Source organism: Solanum dulcamara, chromosome 6, assembly GCF_947179165.1.
Source record: "Solanum dulcamara chromosome 6, daSolDulc1.2, whole genome shotgun sequence".
In the NCBI taxonomy this organism is placed as follows: domain Eukaryota; kingdom Viridiplantae; phylum Streptophyta; class Magnoliopsida; order Solanales; family Solanaceae; genus Solanum; species Solanum dulcamara.
Genome location: NC_077242.1, coordinates 3209983 through 3228807, shown reverse-complemented (window position 1 = coordinate 3228807; position 18825 = coordinate 3209983). Strand labels below are relative to the sequence as shown.

At 34.0% G+C, this 18825-nt stretch overlaps 1 protein-coding gene and 1 long non-coding RNA gene across 2 annotated transcripts; both read right to left on the bottom strand.

Annotated features, from left to right (window-relative positions):
* Positions 1-1210: 1210 nt before the first annotated feature.
* Positions 1211-2498, bottom strand: LOC129893078 (uncharacterized). The gene is made up of 2 exons (XM_055968569.1): positions 2018-2498; positions 1211-1678 (listed from the first exon to the last, which is right to left on the bottom strand). The coding sequence occupies exons 1-2, from the start codon at positions 2446-2448 to the stop codon at positions 1423-1425; spliced, it is 687 nt and encodes a 228-aa protein (XP_055824544.1). The 5' UTR covers positions 2449-2498; the 3' UTR covers positions 1211-1422.
* A 12421-nt stretch (positions 2499-14919) lies between these two features.
* Positions 14920-17695, bottom strand: LOC129892262 (uncharacterized). The gene is made up of 3 exons (XR_008767288.1): positions 17365-17695; positions 16400-16450; positions 14920-15368 (listed from the first exon to the last, which is right to left on the bottom strand). It is a non-coding gene; the product is annotated as an uncharacterized LOC129892262 (long non-coding RNA).
* Between the last annotated feature and the right edge of the window lie 1130 nt (positions 17696-18825).

The window sequence follows — 18825 nt, the reverse complement described above, 5'->3', positions numbered from 1 at the left end:
ACTAGAGTTAGTATAAGCCGCCATCGTTTGCTGTTCCCATTATACTAATAAGTTTTATAATAAAAGATAGATAATATCGTAACAAATTATGTCTCTGATACTCAATAACAAATAACTTTTCTCCTAACATAACTTTAGATGTTCGTATCATAAAATTTCACATTATCTATCAATTTATTTTCCTCTTAAAATGATAAATTAACATATGCATCAAAAGCATAACTCTGATTTCTAAACACTACAACGAAATCTAAACAATTTCTACAAAATTAAGTCAGGGGAGGTAAAAATTCTCTAAACTTAAATCGAAAAATAATTAGTTAAGGTATATTGGTTCACAATTTATTTTTTTATTAAATGAGCAATAGGAGAAAAAATTAAAACCATTTAATTTGAGAATAAAATTAATTATCACTTCGAAATAGGAACGATAATTTGTGCAAAAACTTGATCAGAGGTTTCACAATTAATTGAATCGTGACTATGAAAAAATCCTATTAGATGAATCTTTGAAACGCGAACAAATTAATTAAAACTCCGATACAAATATCGAATCTCTAAAAACTAAAAATTAGTTTGAGAGAAATGGAGAAGGGTCAAGAAAATGCACAACATTCATTAAGGGCATGTTTAAGATCACAAGTTTTAAAAAAGGACAATTGGAATATTATGTACATTATTTTGAAATTATAAAATTTACAAACCTCATTTACTTTCTTAAATTACATATCTGAGTCAAATTAAATCACATAAATTGAGTAGCGAGAAATTTTCTTTTCTCTATTTCCTGCAAATTAAGAATATTAGTATTATTTAATTGAATATTTAATGTAATTTTCAGTGAGATTCATGTAAATTTATCCCATAAGATAACTTTAATTACTTGATTTGGATTTTGGAGTGGGGATTATTTCACTACATCTTCAAATTTTATGTGACGTGTGTATGGAGGAAACCATTTTTCATCCTAAAACAAGTTCTTTAAAAATTAAGAAAAATTACTTTTCTTGAATAGCTTAAATTAAAATGTTATTGTTAAATTGTTTTAAATTATAAAAATAAATATATTTGCAGATTAAAAAGGAAACGTGCCACGTAGCATTTAAGATTAATATATCCTTTTTATTCAACCCTCGAAAATACAATAATTATGACGATCAATCTTGATGTAATTGAGATATATAACTAAGTCAAATAGATGATTGCCAGGTTATATGAATTCTAATACCGTATATAATTCGGTAAAGACCTTTGGAATATTTATATCATGCACAATACTGACTAGAATTAATACATGATGAAAATGTCGCATTAACTAATTAATAAGCATATATGTCCATAAACAAACTGTCACATAATATTGTACTTAATATATTGCACCCTACTGCAAAATCAGAAGTTGCCCGTTTACGAATGGAGTGATCATTGACTGATTTTAAGACTTGGGACTGGCCTCAAATTGCGATTAACATGATCAATTTTAGGATTTGAGACTGGCTTCAAACTGCGATCAACATGGCCAATTCCAGGACTCGGGACTGACCTCAAACTACGATCATCATGGCCAATTCCAGGACTCGGGACTGACCTCAAACTGCGATCATCATGGCCAATTCCAGGACTCGGGACTGACCTCAAACTGCGATCATCATGGCCAATTCCAGGACTCGGGACTGACCTCAAACTTCCAGGACTAGGGCCTGATTTTCTATCAAAATTAATATTAACAGTTCCAATACTTGAGATTGGTTTCAAATTGTGATCAACATAATGGCCAATTCCAGGACTTGGGACTGACCTCAAATCGCGATAAACATGACCAATTCCAGGACTAGGGCCTGAATTGCTATCAAAATTAACAGTTTCAATACCCGAGACAAATTTCAAATTGTGATCAACATGGACAATTCCAAGACTCAGGCCTGACCCCAAACTACGATCAACATGGCCAATTCCAGGACTAGGGACTGACCTCAAATTGCGATCAACATGACCAATTTCGGAACTAGGGACTGACTTCAATTTGCGACCAAACTTGCCTATTCCAGGACTCGGGACTGATTGCATATTGTGATCAACATTGCCAATTCCAAAACTAGGGACTGACACCAAATTGTGATCAAAATTTCCAATTCCAGGACTAGGAACTGACATCAAATTGTGATCAAAATTGCCAACTCCAGGACTAGGGACCGACTCCAAATTGCGACCAACATTGCTACCAACATATTGTGTTTTGGTACTACCTAATGTGGTGTGACCTTTTTTGCTTGGGGCCGAAGAAGCCGGGTTATTGAACTTAGGAAAGACATTTTGAATAGGAAAAAGATCGTCCTTCTTCATCTTATCCTTGTTATTCAATTGGATTCTTGCTTCAAAACCCGGTACAACACAAACTAACATAATAACCAAAGCAATCAAAAGCATTAATAATGCAAAACGAGCCATTGCTAATTGTTAAAATAGCAAGTTCTAGTAGAGAAATAGAGAGTTATATATAGTTTAATATTGGGAGCAAATAATAAAGAGAAGTGAGTTTATTAAGAAGAAAAGAAGTTATTTATAGGCAACGAAATACGAAACGTTTAAGAAATCTAGACTATAAAAGTTATTTATTAGGTCATTAGTAATAATTGAATTATTGAGAAAAAGAAGAGTTTTGCTTGTGTTTCCTAGGAAATGTCTTGGAAATTGGGTAGGTACAGATGAACTAAACTAGAGTAGTATATAAGCCGCCAGCATTTGCTGTTCCCATTATATAGATGTTTTCAAAAGAACATCACTTGCTTACTACTCCGCCAGCATTTGCTGTTCCCATTATATAGATGTTTTCAAAAGAACATCACTTGCTTATATGGTTGTGTGGATTATGGATATATGTTCACTTCACCTAGATGCATATGATATCGCTTATTTTTAATTAGAAGTGGGTTATTTTCATAATGTCTTTATCTTTAATATTGAAATAATAAATAATTTTTTCGTAACATAAGTTTATAAGTTCGTATCATAAAATTTCACATTACCTATCAATTTATTTTCCTCTTAAAATGATAAATTAAAATATGCGTCAAATCCATAACTCTAGTTTCTAAATACTATAATGAAATCTAAAAAAATTCCTACAAAATTATGTCAGGGGAGGTAAAAACTTTCTAAACTTAAACTGAACAAATTAGTTCTGGTTAGATAAAGGTATATTTGTTCACAGTTTTTTTTTTATATTAAATGAGCAATTGGAGCAAAAATTAAATAAATCATTTAATTTGAGAATAAAAATTAAATATCACTTCAAAATAGGAATGATAATTCGTGCAAAAACTTGAGTAGAGGTTTCGGAATTAAATCGTGACTGTGAAAAAATCTTATTAGATGAATCCTACAAAATACGAATTCAAATTAATTAAAACTTCGATACAAATATCGAACCTCTAAAAAAACTAAAATTAAATTGAAGAGAAACGAAGAAGGGTCAAGAAAATGCACAACGTTCATAAAGGGCATGTGTATATCATGTACAGTGACTTGTATTTTTGAAGGCATAATTTTCAGTAATATGGTCAACACTTAACTCTATTTTCCTTCCACGAAATGCGATTAAAACCTTCGAGTTCATGATGCATGCTGTGACAAGATTGACAACGATCGACTCATTGCGTTACACGACTTAAAACAGTAACAAAAACAAATAATTTCAGTCTTTTGGAGTTCATAACATTTTCTTTCCTGATTATTTTTAATAAACTTTTAAAAAATAAAATCAAAATATTTTGACCAATCAAATATAAAAAAAATATTTTTCTTCATATGCTAAAACAAAGATAAGAAGAGTTGCATGCATGGTTGAGATTATTTTTTTTAGTTTTTCATCCGATAGCCACATTGGAGCTTGACTAAAATTGGATTCACGTCAGGATGTCCCACATTGAGGGCTAAAATGTTCCCTAACAAAGGCAGTTCCTAATAAAAATGACTCTGTACATAAAGAAAATCAAATCAGAGACCTCTTAATTAAGGATGAATGCACCTATCACTTCATTACAACCGTGCATTGTTGACATTTTGTTTCTCTTGTTGACCTTTGCAAGCAAATGGACAATCAATGAAAAGTGTAGATTCGGTCTTAATTAATTAACACATACACTAAGCAAATGGATCAGTTACGTATTGGAGTAACATTAATATTATTTACCGAACGAAATATGGTGCACGTGAATTTATGATTTCTCCGTATATATATATACATATATATATATATTAGAATTGCTGATATATGTAATATTATCTGAATGGTTCACTTGAATGTTGAGGTATTTATATAGAGAGAAATAGAAATCAATATCCACTTAATATTTTTATTCTTTTTTTAATGATATACCTATATTCTATAAATTCTAGACCCGCCTCTATATATAGTGCATTTTTACTATACTGTTATATGGCTTTTTAGTGAAGTGAGTCACTAGTGTCAAAGTTGGTGAAAGAGCATAAACTCGTAACTTTTTATGATCCTCATTTCGTGGAAGGAATTGAAATGCATGTTATAAGTTATGTTCATATATTTTCCCCCCTTTTTTTGGAAAAAAGATTCAAAGTAGAGATGGACTTTGCGTGCACACCAAAACTAAAACACTGCAGATGATATAATGTCTCCTTAACGAACATTAATGTGCATGTTCTAGAGACTCTCTTTCTCTACTAGTATAGTTTTGTCATATATACAAGTGAAGTGAAAAATCACAATCCGCAAAAAACAAAATTATTGGAGTAGAATGTAGATTCAACAATAACATACCCACTGAAATCCCACTAAGTGGAGTTTGGGGAAGGTAAAAATATACGCAAATTTTACCACTATCTCGGTTGTTTTCGAAGGACCCTCGGCTCAGGTGCATCAAACCCAAGGAAAAGAAGAAGAAGAAGAAACAATGAAGAAAACATAGTTGTTAATAAGAAAGACAATGTAAAGTCTACAAGAAAGAAACAATAAAATAGTAAAATAGTGTGATAATCGAAACACAATACACAACATAAGGCAAAGACAACACTTTACCCCTACTAACCTTTTACCCTAATACGCGTCCTCAACTCCTTCCTATGTAGAGTCATGTTCTCGGTAATATAAAGTTATGCCAAATCCTGTCTAATTGATCACCTCTCCCCAATATTTTTCCAATCTACCTCTACCCCTCCTAATACCCCTATAACCAGCCTTTCGCACCTGAGAATCCGACCCAGGCAAAAGCAGGAGGATAATAACTAAGAGGGCCAGAAGGTGAAATGAAGGAATTACAACGACTTGGAAATTAATGTGGAATTAATTAAACAGAATTTGGCGCAAACGGGGAGAAATTAGAAATATAATAGGCGGAATACACGGACATTCCTTTAAATTTTGTTAATATATTATACTTCATTTAAATATTCAAATTATCATTTGGTTCAACTGTAAAATTTTTTGTGCTTCTCAATTAGCACCAGTTACATCGATAAGTTAAAATTTTAAAACACGTCATCTCCTTCAATTATACATCGATCTCAATATGAAAAAATTAAACTTGAGGTGTTACAACTTATTGAGGCTTATGTATATAATCAAATCTAATGACATTTTTTAAATTGTCATCTTGTTCATGTGATGGACACTTCAGAATCCAGACAAAAATCTTTTTCAAAATGTGAGTCGAAAGTGTCAAATAGAAATACTTTATCAATTGAAATAGACATTAGTTCAAACATCTAAATAGATATACGAACTAGTTTAAGGGTTTTGTTGGAGAAGAATACTACCACAAAGCAGAAAAAGAAAGGAAGAAGAAAACTGATGAAAACCCTAAAGAAGGAGAAGAGAAAACGCAGAAGAAAGAAGAAGAAGCTGAAGAGTTTTAACTCTTCAGCCTTCTTATTTGGACACACACACGTGGACACACACGTGGACAGCTTTCCTCCACACACACACATATATTTATATATATATATATATATATATATATATATATATTTATATATATATATATATATATAATCTTCCACAAGTAGATTTAAATTAATGCATTTAAAAATAATTATGCCCATGTAATTATGGGCAAGTAGAATATTGTACAAATAGAATAAGTGTAGCCCATCCCTACTTGTCTTTATTATAACTACTGTATGTTCCTATATAAACCATAGGTATATACCATTAATAAGACACAGGAAATATTTATTTCATCCTCTTCCTCTCTTTAATTCTTTCATGGTATCAGAGCACCTCTAAGCTCAGCACAGATCTGTGTAAGACACATCAGCTCCATCTTCAAAATCTACATCAATATCATCTTCAAAATGCCTGAAACAACTCAAATCAAATCAGGAAATGGTGAGAAAGGGAACACATATGAAAGCAGCCATCCTTACCACTTAAACAATTCAGACTCACCTGGTATGACGCTGGTTAACAATATTTTCGACGGAAGAGGATATCCAGGTTGGAGAAGATCCATCCTCCTATCCCTATCAGCCAAGAAGAAGCTTGGTTTCATCAATGGAACCTGCAAGGCTCCAGAATTGGAATCTGCAGAGTTTGAACAATGGAGTTGTGTTAACGACATGATTATATGTTGGATATCAAATGCACTCTCTAAGGACATTGCAGACAGTGTAATGAGTTCCAAAACTGCTAAGGAACTTTGGGACAGTCTGGAGCAGAGGTTTGGCAAATCAAATGGTGCCAAACTCTATCACCTGCAAAAGGAATTAACAAGTCTAATACAAGGGAATAGTGACATTGCAGGATATTTCACCAAACTTAAGAGACTGTGGGATGAATTGGATGGGATAAATGTAATTGTTTGTTGCTCATGTCAATGCAATTGTGATGGTAAAGCAAAATTAACAAAATCACTAGAAGATCAAAGGCTGATTCAATTCCTAATGGGACTAAATGATGTATATGCTCAGGCAAGGGGAAATATACTTATGATGAATCCTTTACCTGGAATGGATGTTGCATATTCACTACTTTTGCAGGATGAGAACCAAAGGGAAGTGTATGCAAACACAAACTACATCTCTGATTCTGGATCATTTTTGGCAGCAAGTCAAGCAAAACAACAGGACAACAAACTATTTGCTGAGTTTGCAGCATTCATGGCCAATGGACAGGGGAGAAATACACAGAGATTCAAACACCAAGCAATAAGAGGAACAAGCACATACCAGAAGTATACCAATCCAGGTCAGAGCCAGAGACATAATAAGCCACAGAACAGGCTTAAGGGAAAGAAGAAATATGATCCAAACCTGTCATGCACTTATTGTGGGAAAACAGGCCATGTGCATGATGATTGCTACAGATTACATGGATTTCCTGCAGATTTTGAGTTCACCAACTCCAGAAATTATCAGCCTCAGATTAAGGCATATGCAACCTTGACTCAGCAAGCAGATGAAGATATTGGGAGGACAGATCCTGAAATCAGTGATAGAAATTTTGAGGAACAGTTTAGCAAGCAGCAGATTGCAGAGATGATACAAATGTACAAGCAAAGCAAGTTCACACAAGCAGGAATCAATGCAAATGCAGTAGCTGGTACCATCCTTAAATACTCAAATTCTGTACCCACTAATCTTAAGCAAAATACTTGGATAATTGATTCAGGAGCCTCAGAACATATGTGTTTTGACCCCAGTTCCTTCTTATTTCTGAAACCTCTCCCCATACCTTTGAACATTAATTTACCTAATTCCTTCAAGGTAAGTGTGACCCATATAGGGAGCATTTCTATTCTGCCAGGGAAGGTCATAACTGATGTACTGCTTGTGCCAGATTTTAAGTATAATTTACTTTCAATTCACAAGTTCTGTATTCAGTTTCAGTGTGATGTCCTATTCACTGCTACTGGATGTTTCTTGCAGGACCTTTCAGTGAGGAGTCCTCAAGTTTTTGGTGAAGTTAGAGAAGGACTCTATTTATTGGATTCCAACACTGACAAATCTAGCAGTAGTTTTAATCCAAATGATGTATCCTCAGATCCCATCCCACAATCATTTTCAGTTTTCAATTCAGCACATGTTAATGCTACTCCTAGTGTGAAACTTTGGCATGTAAGGCTGGGACATCTTCCATTTACAGCAATGAAACATTTAAGTTTTCTTTCATGTGAATCCACTTCTGATCTTGTTTGTGACATATGCCCTAGAGCTAGACACACTAGACAACCCTTTCCTATTAGTAGCATAAAATCCACACATATCTTTGACCTCATTCATATAGACATTTGGGGACCCTACAAGTGTAGCACTTATAATGGTTTCAGGTTCTTCCTCACCATAGTAGATGACTACAGTAGAGGGACATGGACATTCTTACTAAGCACTAAAAGCAATGCTTTCCCTGTACTGAAAACTTTCCTATCCATGGTAGAAAGACAATTCAATGTCAAGGTTAAAATGATCAGATCTGACAATGCCTTAGAATTGGGGAAAGGGACACAGGAATCAGCATTCCTTGCTTCTCAAGGAATTTTACATCAATTGTCCTGTGTTGCCACACCTCAACAAAATGGAACTGTTGAGAGAAAACATAGACACCTCTTAGAAATTGCAAGGGGATTGATGTTTCAGTCAAAATTGCCTATGACTTACTAGGGAGAGTCTATTTTAACTGCCACTCACATCATTAATAGACTACCATCTAGTGTTCTAAAGGGACAAACACCTTATGCAGTACTTCTTAGACAAGAACCTACTTATGACCATTTAAGGAACTTTGGATGTTTGTGTTATGCCTCCACCCTGGGACAAGGGAGAAACAAGTTTGATGAAAGGGCTACTGCTTGTGTTTTGCTGGGATACCCATTACAGCAGAAGGGGTATAAATTGTTGTCTCTTGATACAAAGAAAGTGTTTGTATCCAGAGATGTTAGATTTCATGAATCACATTTCCCTTTCAACTCATCTGATAGCTCTCACACACCTATTTTCTTGAACTACCCTTCTTCCTCAGATCATGATCCTTTTTACCCAGCTACACCCTCAGTACCTCCACCTAATGCTTCTACCTACAGACCCCAATCTGAACCCACACTTCCTCAACAAACATCCCCACCTACATCACCAGATACTTCTGCCATTGCTCCTATAACAGCTCTACCAAGAAGATCTAGCAGGATGTCTCACGAACCTGGATATCTAAAAGATTACATTTGCAATAGTGTAATATTCACTGATTCATGGACAACTTGTTTTGGTCACTCTCACAAGCCAAAGGGCTATGCTTTCTCCTCCCTGTCCCTCCACAATCAGAAACTAATTCTCTCCCTCACTAATATCACTGAGCCTAGCTGCTATAACCAGGCTTCCCAACATCCAGCATGGAGAGAGGCCATGAACTCCGAACTTCAGGCCTTGGCAACCAATCACACCTGGGATGTCGTTTTGCTGCCTAAAGGAAAAAGAGCTTTACCTTGCAAATGGGTATACAAGATAAAGCATCTTTCCAATGGGAGCATTGAACGACTGAAGGCCAGACTGGTCGTGAGGGGGGATATACAAAGAGAAGGAATAGATTATGGAGAGACCTTTTCACCTGTTGTGAAAATGACCACTATCCGGTGCCTACTTACCATTGCAGCTAAAAGGAAATGGTCTGTTTCACAATTGGATGTCAACAATGCATTCCTGCATGGTGACCTTCAAGAAGAAGTTTTTATGAAGTTCCCAGCGGGACTGACACCTCCTAGTCCTTCCCATGTCTGCCTTCTGAAGAAATCCTTATATGGTTTAAAGCAGGCTTCCCGACAGTGGTATGCTCGACTTGCAGGAGCCTTAGCCTTCAAAGGCTATTCCTCCTCTTTGAACGATTACTCCCTCTTTTTCAAACACAATGGGACACTTACTTCTATCTTAGCAGTATATGTCGACGATATTCTTCTCACTGGAAACGATTTGAATGAACTCGAAAATATCAAATGCTTCCTCAACACAGAATTCAGAGTTAAAAATCTAGGAGATATTCACCACTTTCTTGGCATGGAAATTTTGAGGGAGGATCAAGGATTTATTGTAAATCAACGACAGTTTACCATGGACCTTCTTCATGAATTCGACGTGTCTCATCTGCCTGTTGCTAACTCTCCGCTGGATCCCTCCTTCAAGCTTCGAGCAGACGACAGTCCTCGCTTGGATAATCCCACCCTTTACCGTCACTTGGTCGGCAAGTTGAATTATTTGACCAACACTCGTCCAGATCTAAGTTTTGCTGTTCTTGCTCTGAGTCAATATATGCAACGACCCTGTTTGTCCCATTTCTCGGCTGCCTTACGCGTTTTACGCTACCTAAGCACAGATCCAGCTCAGGGCATCCTACTTTCTTCTGCTCCATCATTTTCTTTACTGGCCTTTTGCGATACAGACTGGGCATCCTGTAAAGATTCACGCAAATCGGTCAGTGGTTTTTTTATTACCCTCGGAGGAGCTCCAATTTCTTGGAAATCGAAGAAACAAATCTCGATCTCCCTGTCCTCCGCAGAAGCAGAATACAGGTCCATGCGTCGTGTTACAGCTGAACTTACTTGGTTAGTTTGCCTTCTTGAAGATCTTTCTGCTCCGATTTCTCTTCCGATTCCGCTACGTTCAGACAGTCAAGCAGCCATCCATATAGCTCGAAACCCGGTATTCCATGAGCGCACCAAACATGTTGAGCTAGATTGTCATTTTGTGCGTCAACAGTTTCAATCTGGTTTGATTACTCTCTCGTTTGTTCCTTCCAAAGACCAACTTGCCGATCTTTTCACTAAGCCCCTTTCTGGGGTTTCTCATCAGGCGATCCTGCGCAAGTTGAAGGTAATGACGCTCCCCTCCAACTTGAGGGGGGATGTTGGAGAAGAATACTACCACAAAGCAGAAAAAGAAAGGAAGAAGAAAACTGATGAAAACCCTAAAGAAGGAGAAGAGAAAACGCAGAAGAAAGAAGAAGAAGCTGAAGAGTTTTAACTCTTCAGCCTTCTTATTTGGACACACACACGTGGACACACACGTGGACAGCTTTCCTCCACACACACACATATATATATATATATATATATATATATATATATATATATATATATATATATAATCTTCCACAAGTAGATTTAAATTAATGCATTTAAAAATAATTATGCCCATGTAATTATGGGCAAGTAGAATATTGTACAAATAGAATAAGTGTAGCCCATCCCTACTTGTCTTTATTATAACTACTGTATGTTCCTATATAAACCATAGGTATATACCATTAATAAGACACAGAAAATATTTATTTCATCCTCTTCCTCTCTTTAATTCTTTCAGGTTTATCGATGTAATTTATATTCCATCTTAATACATAATTACTATACCTTATTATAAACATGTAGAATATTAATTTTTAATGTTAATGGTTATTGGGCATATCAGCTTAGGCAATAAATAAACTCCTTGAATGTATCAAGGTAGCCATCTATGTGCATTACAGACATGGTATATTATCTCACATTTTTTGCGGCCTTTAAAAGCTAAAATAAATTTTAATTGCAAATTAGAATTTGAATAACGCAACTGGGCAATAAATTTGAATATCAAAAAAGCAAATCTGCGACTTTAACTGAAATTCCAGAGACTGAAAATTCTTTTTTGTAAGCTTATTCAGAGTATGTTTGATGAAGGGTCACTATACCATTCAAATATGTTTTTAACTTTTACTATTCTCTAAATATACGTGACGGTGACATGTCTGCAAATTGGTCTTTGTTCTACAATAATCTCTGGACAAAAAAGAGAAGCAAAGTTTTTTAAAAAATAATAATAAGAGGAGGATATTTAAGAATTAAAATGTCAAAAAAAAATTGATGGTTCAAAATTTTGTACCGAATCGACACATGACGAAGAAATTGAAACAAAGGGAGTACTTATGTTCCAAAATTTGCTAGTTCACTGGTCCCCTACTTTCTATTATGTGTGTATATATATTACAATAATGTTCATGCTAGTTTGCATATGTTTCATTCATTAATATACATATATCGAATAATTATATCCATCAAAATTGAAATGAGAAAATATTATCTAATACTTTTTGTTTCTGTTAGGATTTGAAACCTTATTTTTTATTTTTCTCCGCTTTATATTATTGGAGCCGCCTCCATTAAAAAAAAAAAGGAAGAAAAAAGGACTCAGTATTTTCAAACATGGAATGGTTCTAAACAAGACCTTACTTCAACTATCCCGTAGCAAATGTCCGCCCCACCACACCCCCCTTTTTTTTTTCCAAGTTCGGTATCCACATTACATTGAAATCCAACTAAATTTCAATTCAGGCATTGTAGGCTCATTTTAGAGAACGACACTCTCAACATGATTTTTTTCATTTCTAGGACTAACTTAATTAAGAGTGAATAGATATCAACCATTCCACCGCAACTATGTTGTTCACGCTTTTCCCCTATTCAGGATGCTACAACCTACAAAGCAAAATTGAATCTCCATAAAATAATTTGTTTTCTGATTCAAACACGCTCTTTATATAAAAGAAAATGCACATCAAACAATCTAGACAACAAAAAGTAGTGAAAAAATTCTGGCTCCGCCACTATCGATGAAATAGCAAGAGAATTTTAAATTTGGATATGAATGAAAATAATTACCATAAACGGAAGCAAGAATTGATACAATTTTTGAGCCAATGTGATGACTTCTTGGAAGTACCCTTTTGGTTCTTGATTAAACAGTAATAATTTCCCTTTTCAGAGTACAATAACTTGGATGGAGATGTCAAGAAAATTCTTTTGGGAACAACTAAAGGAGACCATATGCTACTCTGTTCATAATTAAAATCGAACTCCAAAGCATCGAAATACTTTCCCAAAAGTCTCTCGGATGTCGATTTTGAAACTAGTTGAACAAGTGCACTATCATCTTGTTTTGACGATGATAATGATGATATTGACAATGATGGTGATGATGGTGATAGTGATCCTGAGATTTCCGACATGGCGATAGAAAAAAAAAATCAAGTATAATATGTATTGTATATTAGGTAGGATTGAGAAAAAACTGAATTTCAATCGTAGACAAAATTTAAATTTGTAAGATTGGGGAATTTTTTACGTTTCATTTTCAACTGAGACAGTCAAGTTTTGGCTACTTATAATAGGCAGCTGTAGTTTTTCCTGCTTTTAAAATGGACCCTCTTTCGTCTTTCTACAGTAAATGAGACGCTCTATTTTAGTCTATCAGATCTTTACTAATCATTTTACTAATTTATTTCCTGAATTTTTGCCAAGGAATATTTTCATAATCTAATAAATATATTTGTTTATAAAGTGAAAATAAATAAAAATTATCGCTTTGAGTTTCAAATTCTACGGGAAACTCCATATTGAATTTAAAATTTCTTGAAGGTGACTATTTTGTTGAAGAAATGACCCATGGGTACTAATTCTATTTCATTGGTTCACATCACAAAAGCTATCAATGTAAACCAAACAATTTAAATTTAGCATAGTAGAATATTGTATATGCAGTTCTTATCCTTACTTTACCAGGCAGAAAAATTATTTTTGATAAATCGAAAGAATATGCTATTCCTCCTTACCTCGAGTAAAATCAATGAGATATTGATTCAGATGTTCGACAAATATCTTGGTAGAGAATATTTACAACTCAACCATAAAAATTAATACTCGTAGCAGAAACTATATGAAAAAAGATATCACATAAAATGGAAATGTCAATCAGATATATTCAGATGATCAATAATTTTATTGTCTTAAACATGTTATATATAAAAATTAAATTAAAGAATTGCCAACAAAAAAGAAAGAACATTCTTTTGAAATAGATTTTAAAAAATATAAGACAAATAAATTGAAATAAATGGAGTAACTCAACAAGAAGTTTCTGTTTCCAAACCAAGAAATAAGATTGTGTTAGTTCAGCAATACTATTTAACAAGTGGAAACAAATTGAGATTAAATCTGTTGGGTTTTAAAGACGTGAATGGAAATGAAAGGTTGTGACTTTCCAAAAGGTTGTGACTTTTTCAAAAAGTTATGACTTTTTTAAAAGAGTTGCGACTTTTCTGAAATATTGTGACTTTTGAGAAGGGTTGTGTATGTTTCGATAAGCCACAATAAGCACTTGTTCACACTACCATTTGTTGTGTATAAATAGAGAATTTTTCTCTCATTTTTAAACATCAAAAATTCTCATTCTTCTGCATATATATTTTCTTTCAAACAAAGTTGAGTCTTTGCGTGATTTTGTTGCTGACTTTTGAGTTTGCTGAAATTATTGAAGTTTGAGGTACCGCTACTTCTTTAATAGTTTATCCGTTTTATCTTGGGAGAGAATAATCCATAACCTCGGGTACAGTGAGGAGATTAAATTCCTTAAGGACACACAGTGAATTCTGTGGACTCGGATACTATTTTTTTTATTTTCATCTTTATTGTTTCTGGTTTGCTAACCTTAATACAGGAGGAGTAACAAATTTAAGGAATTTAATGTTCATGGGTAATTCTGCAACAATCAAAATTGAAGGTTATGGAAATGTCCTCTTGGAAAGGATAACTATCAAGGTGTTGACTTTAAACAATGGTTGTAATAAATAAGAACAAAATATTTGTAGGAAAATATTAATCTCACGGAGGGTCTTTTCAAACTCAATATTTCTGGTCATTCTTATTTGCTTGAGTCAAATTGTTTATGGCATGAACGTTTGAGAAATGTCAATTACAACACCTTGTGAGAACTAGTCAACTTAGAAGTTTTACCTAATTTTGAGTGCAATAAATCAAAATGTCAAGTTTGTGTTGAATCTAAGTATACTAAGTATTCTTGTAAATCTATTGAAAAGAATGATCCCTTAGAATTGATTCACGCTGAAATTTGTGATACGAATTCAACATCATCTCGTGGTGGAAAAAAAAGTATTTCATAACTTTTATTGACAATTGTGTCACGACCCAACCCCGTAGGCCGCGACTGGTGCCCGAATTAATCACCCAAACGTACCCTTATCCCAAATTAGCCCTTTTAACCGAATAAACAAAGGTAGTGATTAGAAACAAATTGCTAAATAGATCCAAAAAAATATAGATGTAGGCACGAGGGCTGATAGGCCGTCACAAAACACACAAAACCCAAACCATATATACAAAACCCACAACATAACTCTGTCTACAGACCTCTACAGATGATAGCATAGTCATATGACGGGACAGGACCCCGTCGTACCCCTGACCAAAATATCCAAATATACAGAGATAAAGTCAGTACCAAATTACAAGCTCCTAACAAGGGAGCACTGTCAACGACGCAGCAAATATCCTAAACAGATGGATCAGCAAATCGAACTTCGGTACCTGCGGGCATGTAATGCAGCCCCCCCGAAGAAAGGGGGTCAGTACGGAAAATGTATTGAATATGTAAAGTATGCACTGTAATATATAAAATCATAATCTGAATAATATATGCAAAACATGAAATCAACGTTTAGAATTTCAAAATGCTTATCAAAATCTCAAACCATATATGCACAGACATATGCCATATCCGACCCCATTATGGACTCGGTGAACAAAGTGTGGTTGCCCTCCCATCATCCCACCACGGCACAGCATAACACCAGAGTAGGGAATATCTCCGTAACAAATCATATCATATCAGATGACCATATCAAATCATATCATATCACAAACATATATGTACATGACACAGCATAACTCCGTGGCATAACATTTACCACCCCATGTACATGTCATACCTGCCCCCTCACGTCGGGACACGGCGAACAATGCAGAGAAATACGCACGAAAACATATCCTGGCCTAGGCTCAGTGAAAGAATGGTTACAGTATGCACGAATAGAGTAGTGAGAAACTAAATGCAATTTAAATTACAAAATATTTATACAGACTCGATGGCATAATTTCGATAATAAATCATAAAAGGAAACTTGAATAATAATAATAGTACAAATACTTCCAAATATATTATGGAAATTTAACTGAATAATTATTCATATAATATTAGGAAGCATAGCAAAAAGTTTCTTTCAAATTTTCCCTAACATAATCCAAACGGAATAACAAAGAAAAATTCGGAATAGTGGGGCCCACCTCGGTCAAATGAGGTGGCGCATACAAATCACGTGTGTTATACCTTATAACATTATTTAGAAGAGTTTTAAGGTAGTCGGAATTTATTTGTGCAAAATCTAGAAGTTTAGACAATTTTTTCAAAACTATTCATAATTACCTAATTCAATTCTATTGAATAGAAAAGGGAAATTTTCGAGCGTCGATTTCGAAGAGTAGAGTGATCCCCGAGGTTCGTATTCACTCCTATTACATCTAGGACATGCCAAGAGAAGAAAATGAAAAGCTTTACATACCTTATCGGCTTTTCACGTTTGTCCAAATTCAACTCCCGTTTCCTCCAAAATCTACAATTGGTCACATTTACCAATTACTATTCACAAGATTTTAAAAATTCAATTTTACCAATATTTGTCTACAAAAAATTTCGGCAGCATCTCCCTTATATATATGACAACCCCGAGATTACAACTCGGCCACCATATCAACAACCAAGCCAACAACAACACCGATACCATCAACAATCAATTTAAAACGCACCATAACATAAATTGATTTCTTTTCCAACTAATGCAATAACTTTCAACCCAACTTTGCATTTCCAAATAAATATGAATATTTCATGTTCATAACTAATTTAAACCCATTCAAACATAGGTGAAAAATATTCCAAGTAAGTTATTCCATTATTCCTCAATTCCATATTTCACCCAAAAATTCCATAAATGCAACAGAACTATTACAATTTATTTTCTTCTTTCAACTCCATAATCAAATTCATTTCCTTCTTTCAACTTCATAATCAACAACAACAATCCATACTTGAACAACTTTACTTCCATAATATTATAAAATCATACTAAAAATACATAATTCCCTACAATCCATTTTAATACCAACTTAAACCATTTAAGCTTCCCTTATGTTCCAAGAATCACAACAATAATTAACAAGCTATACAACCTTAATTTTTTCCATCTCATCACCTAACCCATATTTCCAACTTCAATTAATTTCATCCAACTTCCATTTTCAACATCAAATATTTATCATACTACTATTCAAATACTACACCAAAAATACTACACAAAAATACTACACAAAAATTCAAGTCTTCTTGCCAACAATCTTACATACACATAACTTATTCATATGTCCAAATCCAACCATATAACTTCCATATTTCCATGGATTCTACACATCTCTACTTACTACAACATAAACAAACTTCATAACATAATGAAATTGGATTAATTCTTACCTTTTCCTTCCAACTTTTTCACTTCACCAAGACACCCAATTAACCAAACAAGGCTCCTATCTTCCAAAATAACTTCATCATGTTGTAGAGGATCCTTGAATTAGTAGGAATACTAGGAGAAAATATTTTTTAGAGCAAGATTTTAATTTTCTCCCTATTTTTTTCCTTAGCCGATTTTCTTCTTCTTCTTTGTTTTCCTCAATTTTTCTCACTTCTATCTTCTCCAATTCTCTTGAATCTTCTAAGAATTGGATGATGACTCCCATGTAAAATTTCAATTTTGCCCCTCACCTTTTCTAATATTCTCAAGTTGAAATTCCAATTTTGTCCTTAACCTTTTGTAGTATTTCCATATGTGAAATTCCAATTTTGTCCTTAACCTTTTATAGTATTTCCACATGTGAAATTCCAATTTTACCCTTAAACTTTTCCAATATTTCCAAATTCCAATTTAGTCATAAGAATTATGTATCCAACAAAATCAAACATAGCCTTGCCCTTGACTTGTTACCGTTATCCCAAAAATGTCCTATTGTGAAAATAAAAAAAATATGGGATATAACAAATTGCACTATTGTTATGTCTATTTGTTGAGTGGTAATGATGAAGCAATAAAAGTATTTAGGTAATACAAAACTGAAATGGAAAATCAGTTAGGTAAAAAGATAAAAAGGATAAGAATGATAGAGGTGGAGAGTATGAATCTCTTTTTGCAAAAATATGTTCACTACAGAAAGTTCAAAGGAAAACCTACGTATCCAGATGCAATTAATTCTTACTTATAAATCACACAGTTTTTCATGCACATGTTTTAACAATAGGCATTTCCCCATTCATATGGGGGATTGTTTGGTTTTAAAGGTGTGAATGAAAAATGAAAGATTGTGACTTTTCGAAAGGTTGTGTTTTTTCAAAAAGTTGTGACTTTTTAAAAAGTGTTGCGACTTTTCTGAAAGATTGTGACTTTTGAGAAGGGTTGTGTATGTTTCGATAAGCCACAATAAACACCTATTCACACTACATTTGTTGTTTATAAATAGAGGATTTTTCTATCATTTTTAAACATCAAAATTTCTCATTCTTCTGCATATATATTTTCTTTCAAACAAAGTTGAGTCTTTGCGTGATTTTGTTGTTGACTTTTGAGTTCGCTGAAATTATTGAAGTTTGAGGTATCGTTACTTTTTTAATAGTTTATCCGTTTTATCTTGGGTGGAAATAATCCATAACGTCGGGTACAGTGAGCGAATTAAATTCCTTAAGGACACACATTGAATTTTGTGGACTCGGATACTATTTTTTTTATTTTCATCTTTATTGTTTCTGGTTTGCTAACCTTAATACAGAAGGAGTAACAAAATCAACGATACAAAAGAAGCAAGGCAGAGATCAGTTGCATGCAGGGCCGGCTCAATGCATAGGCCTCAATATTTATGAAGAACAAATTATGTGTATATTTTT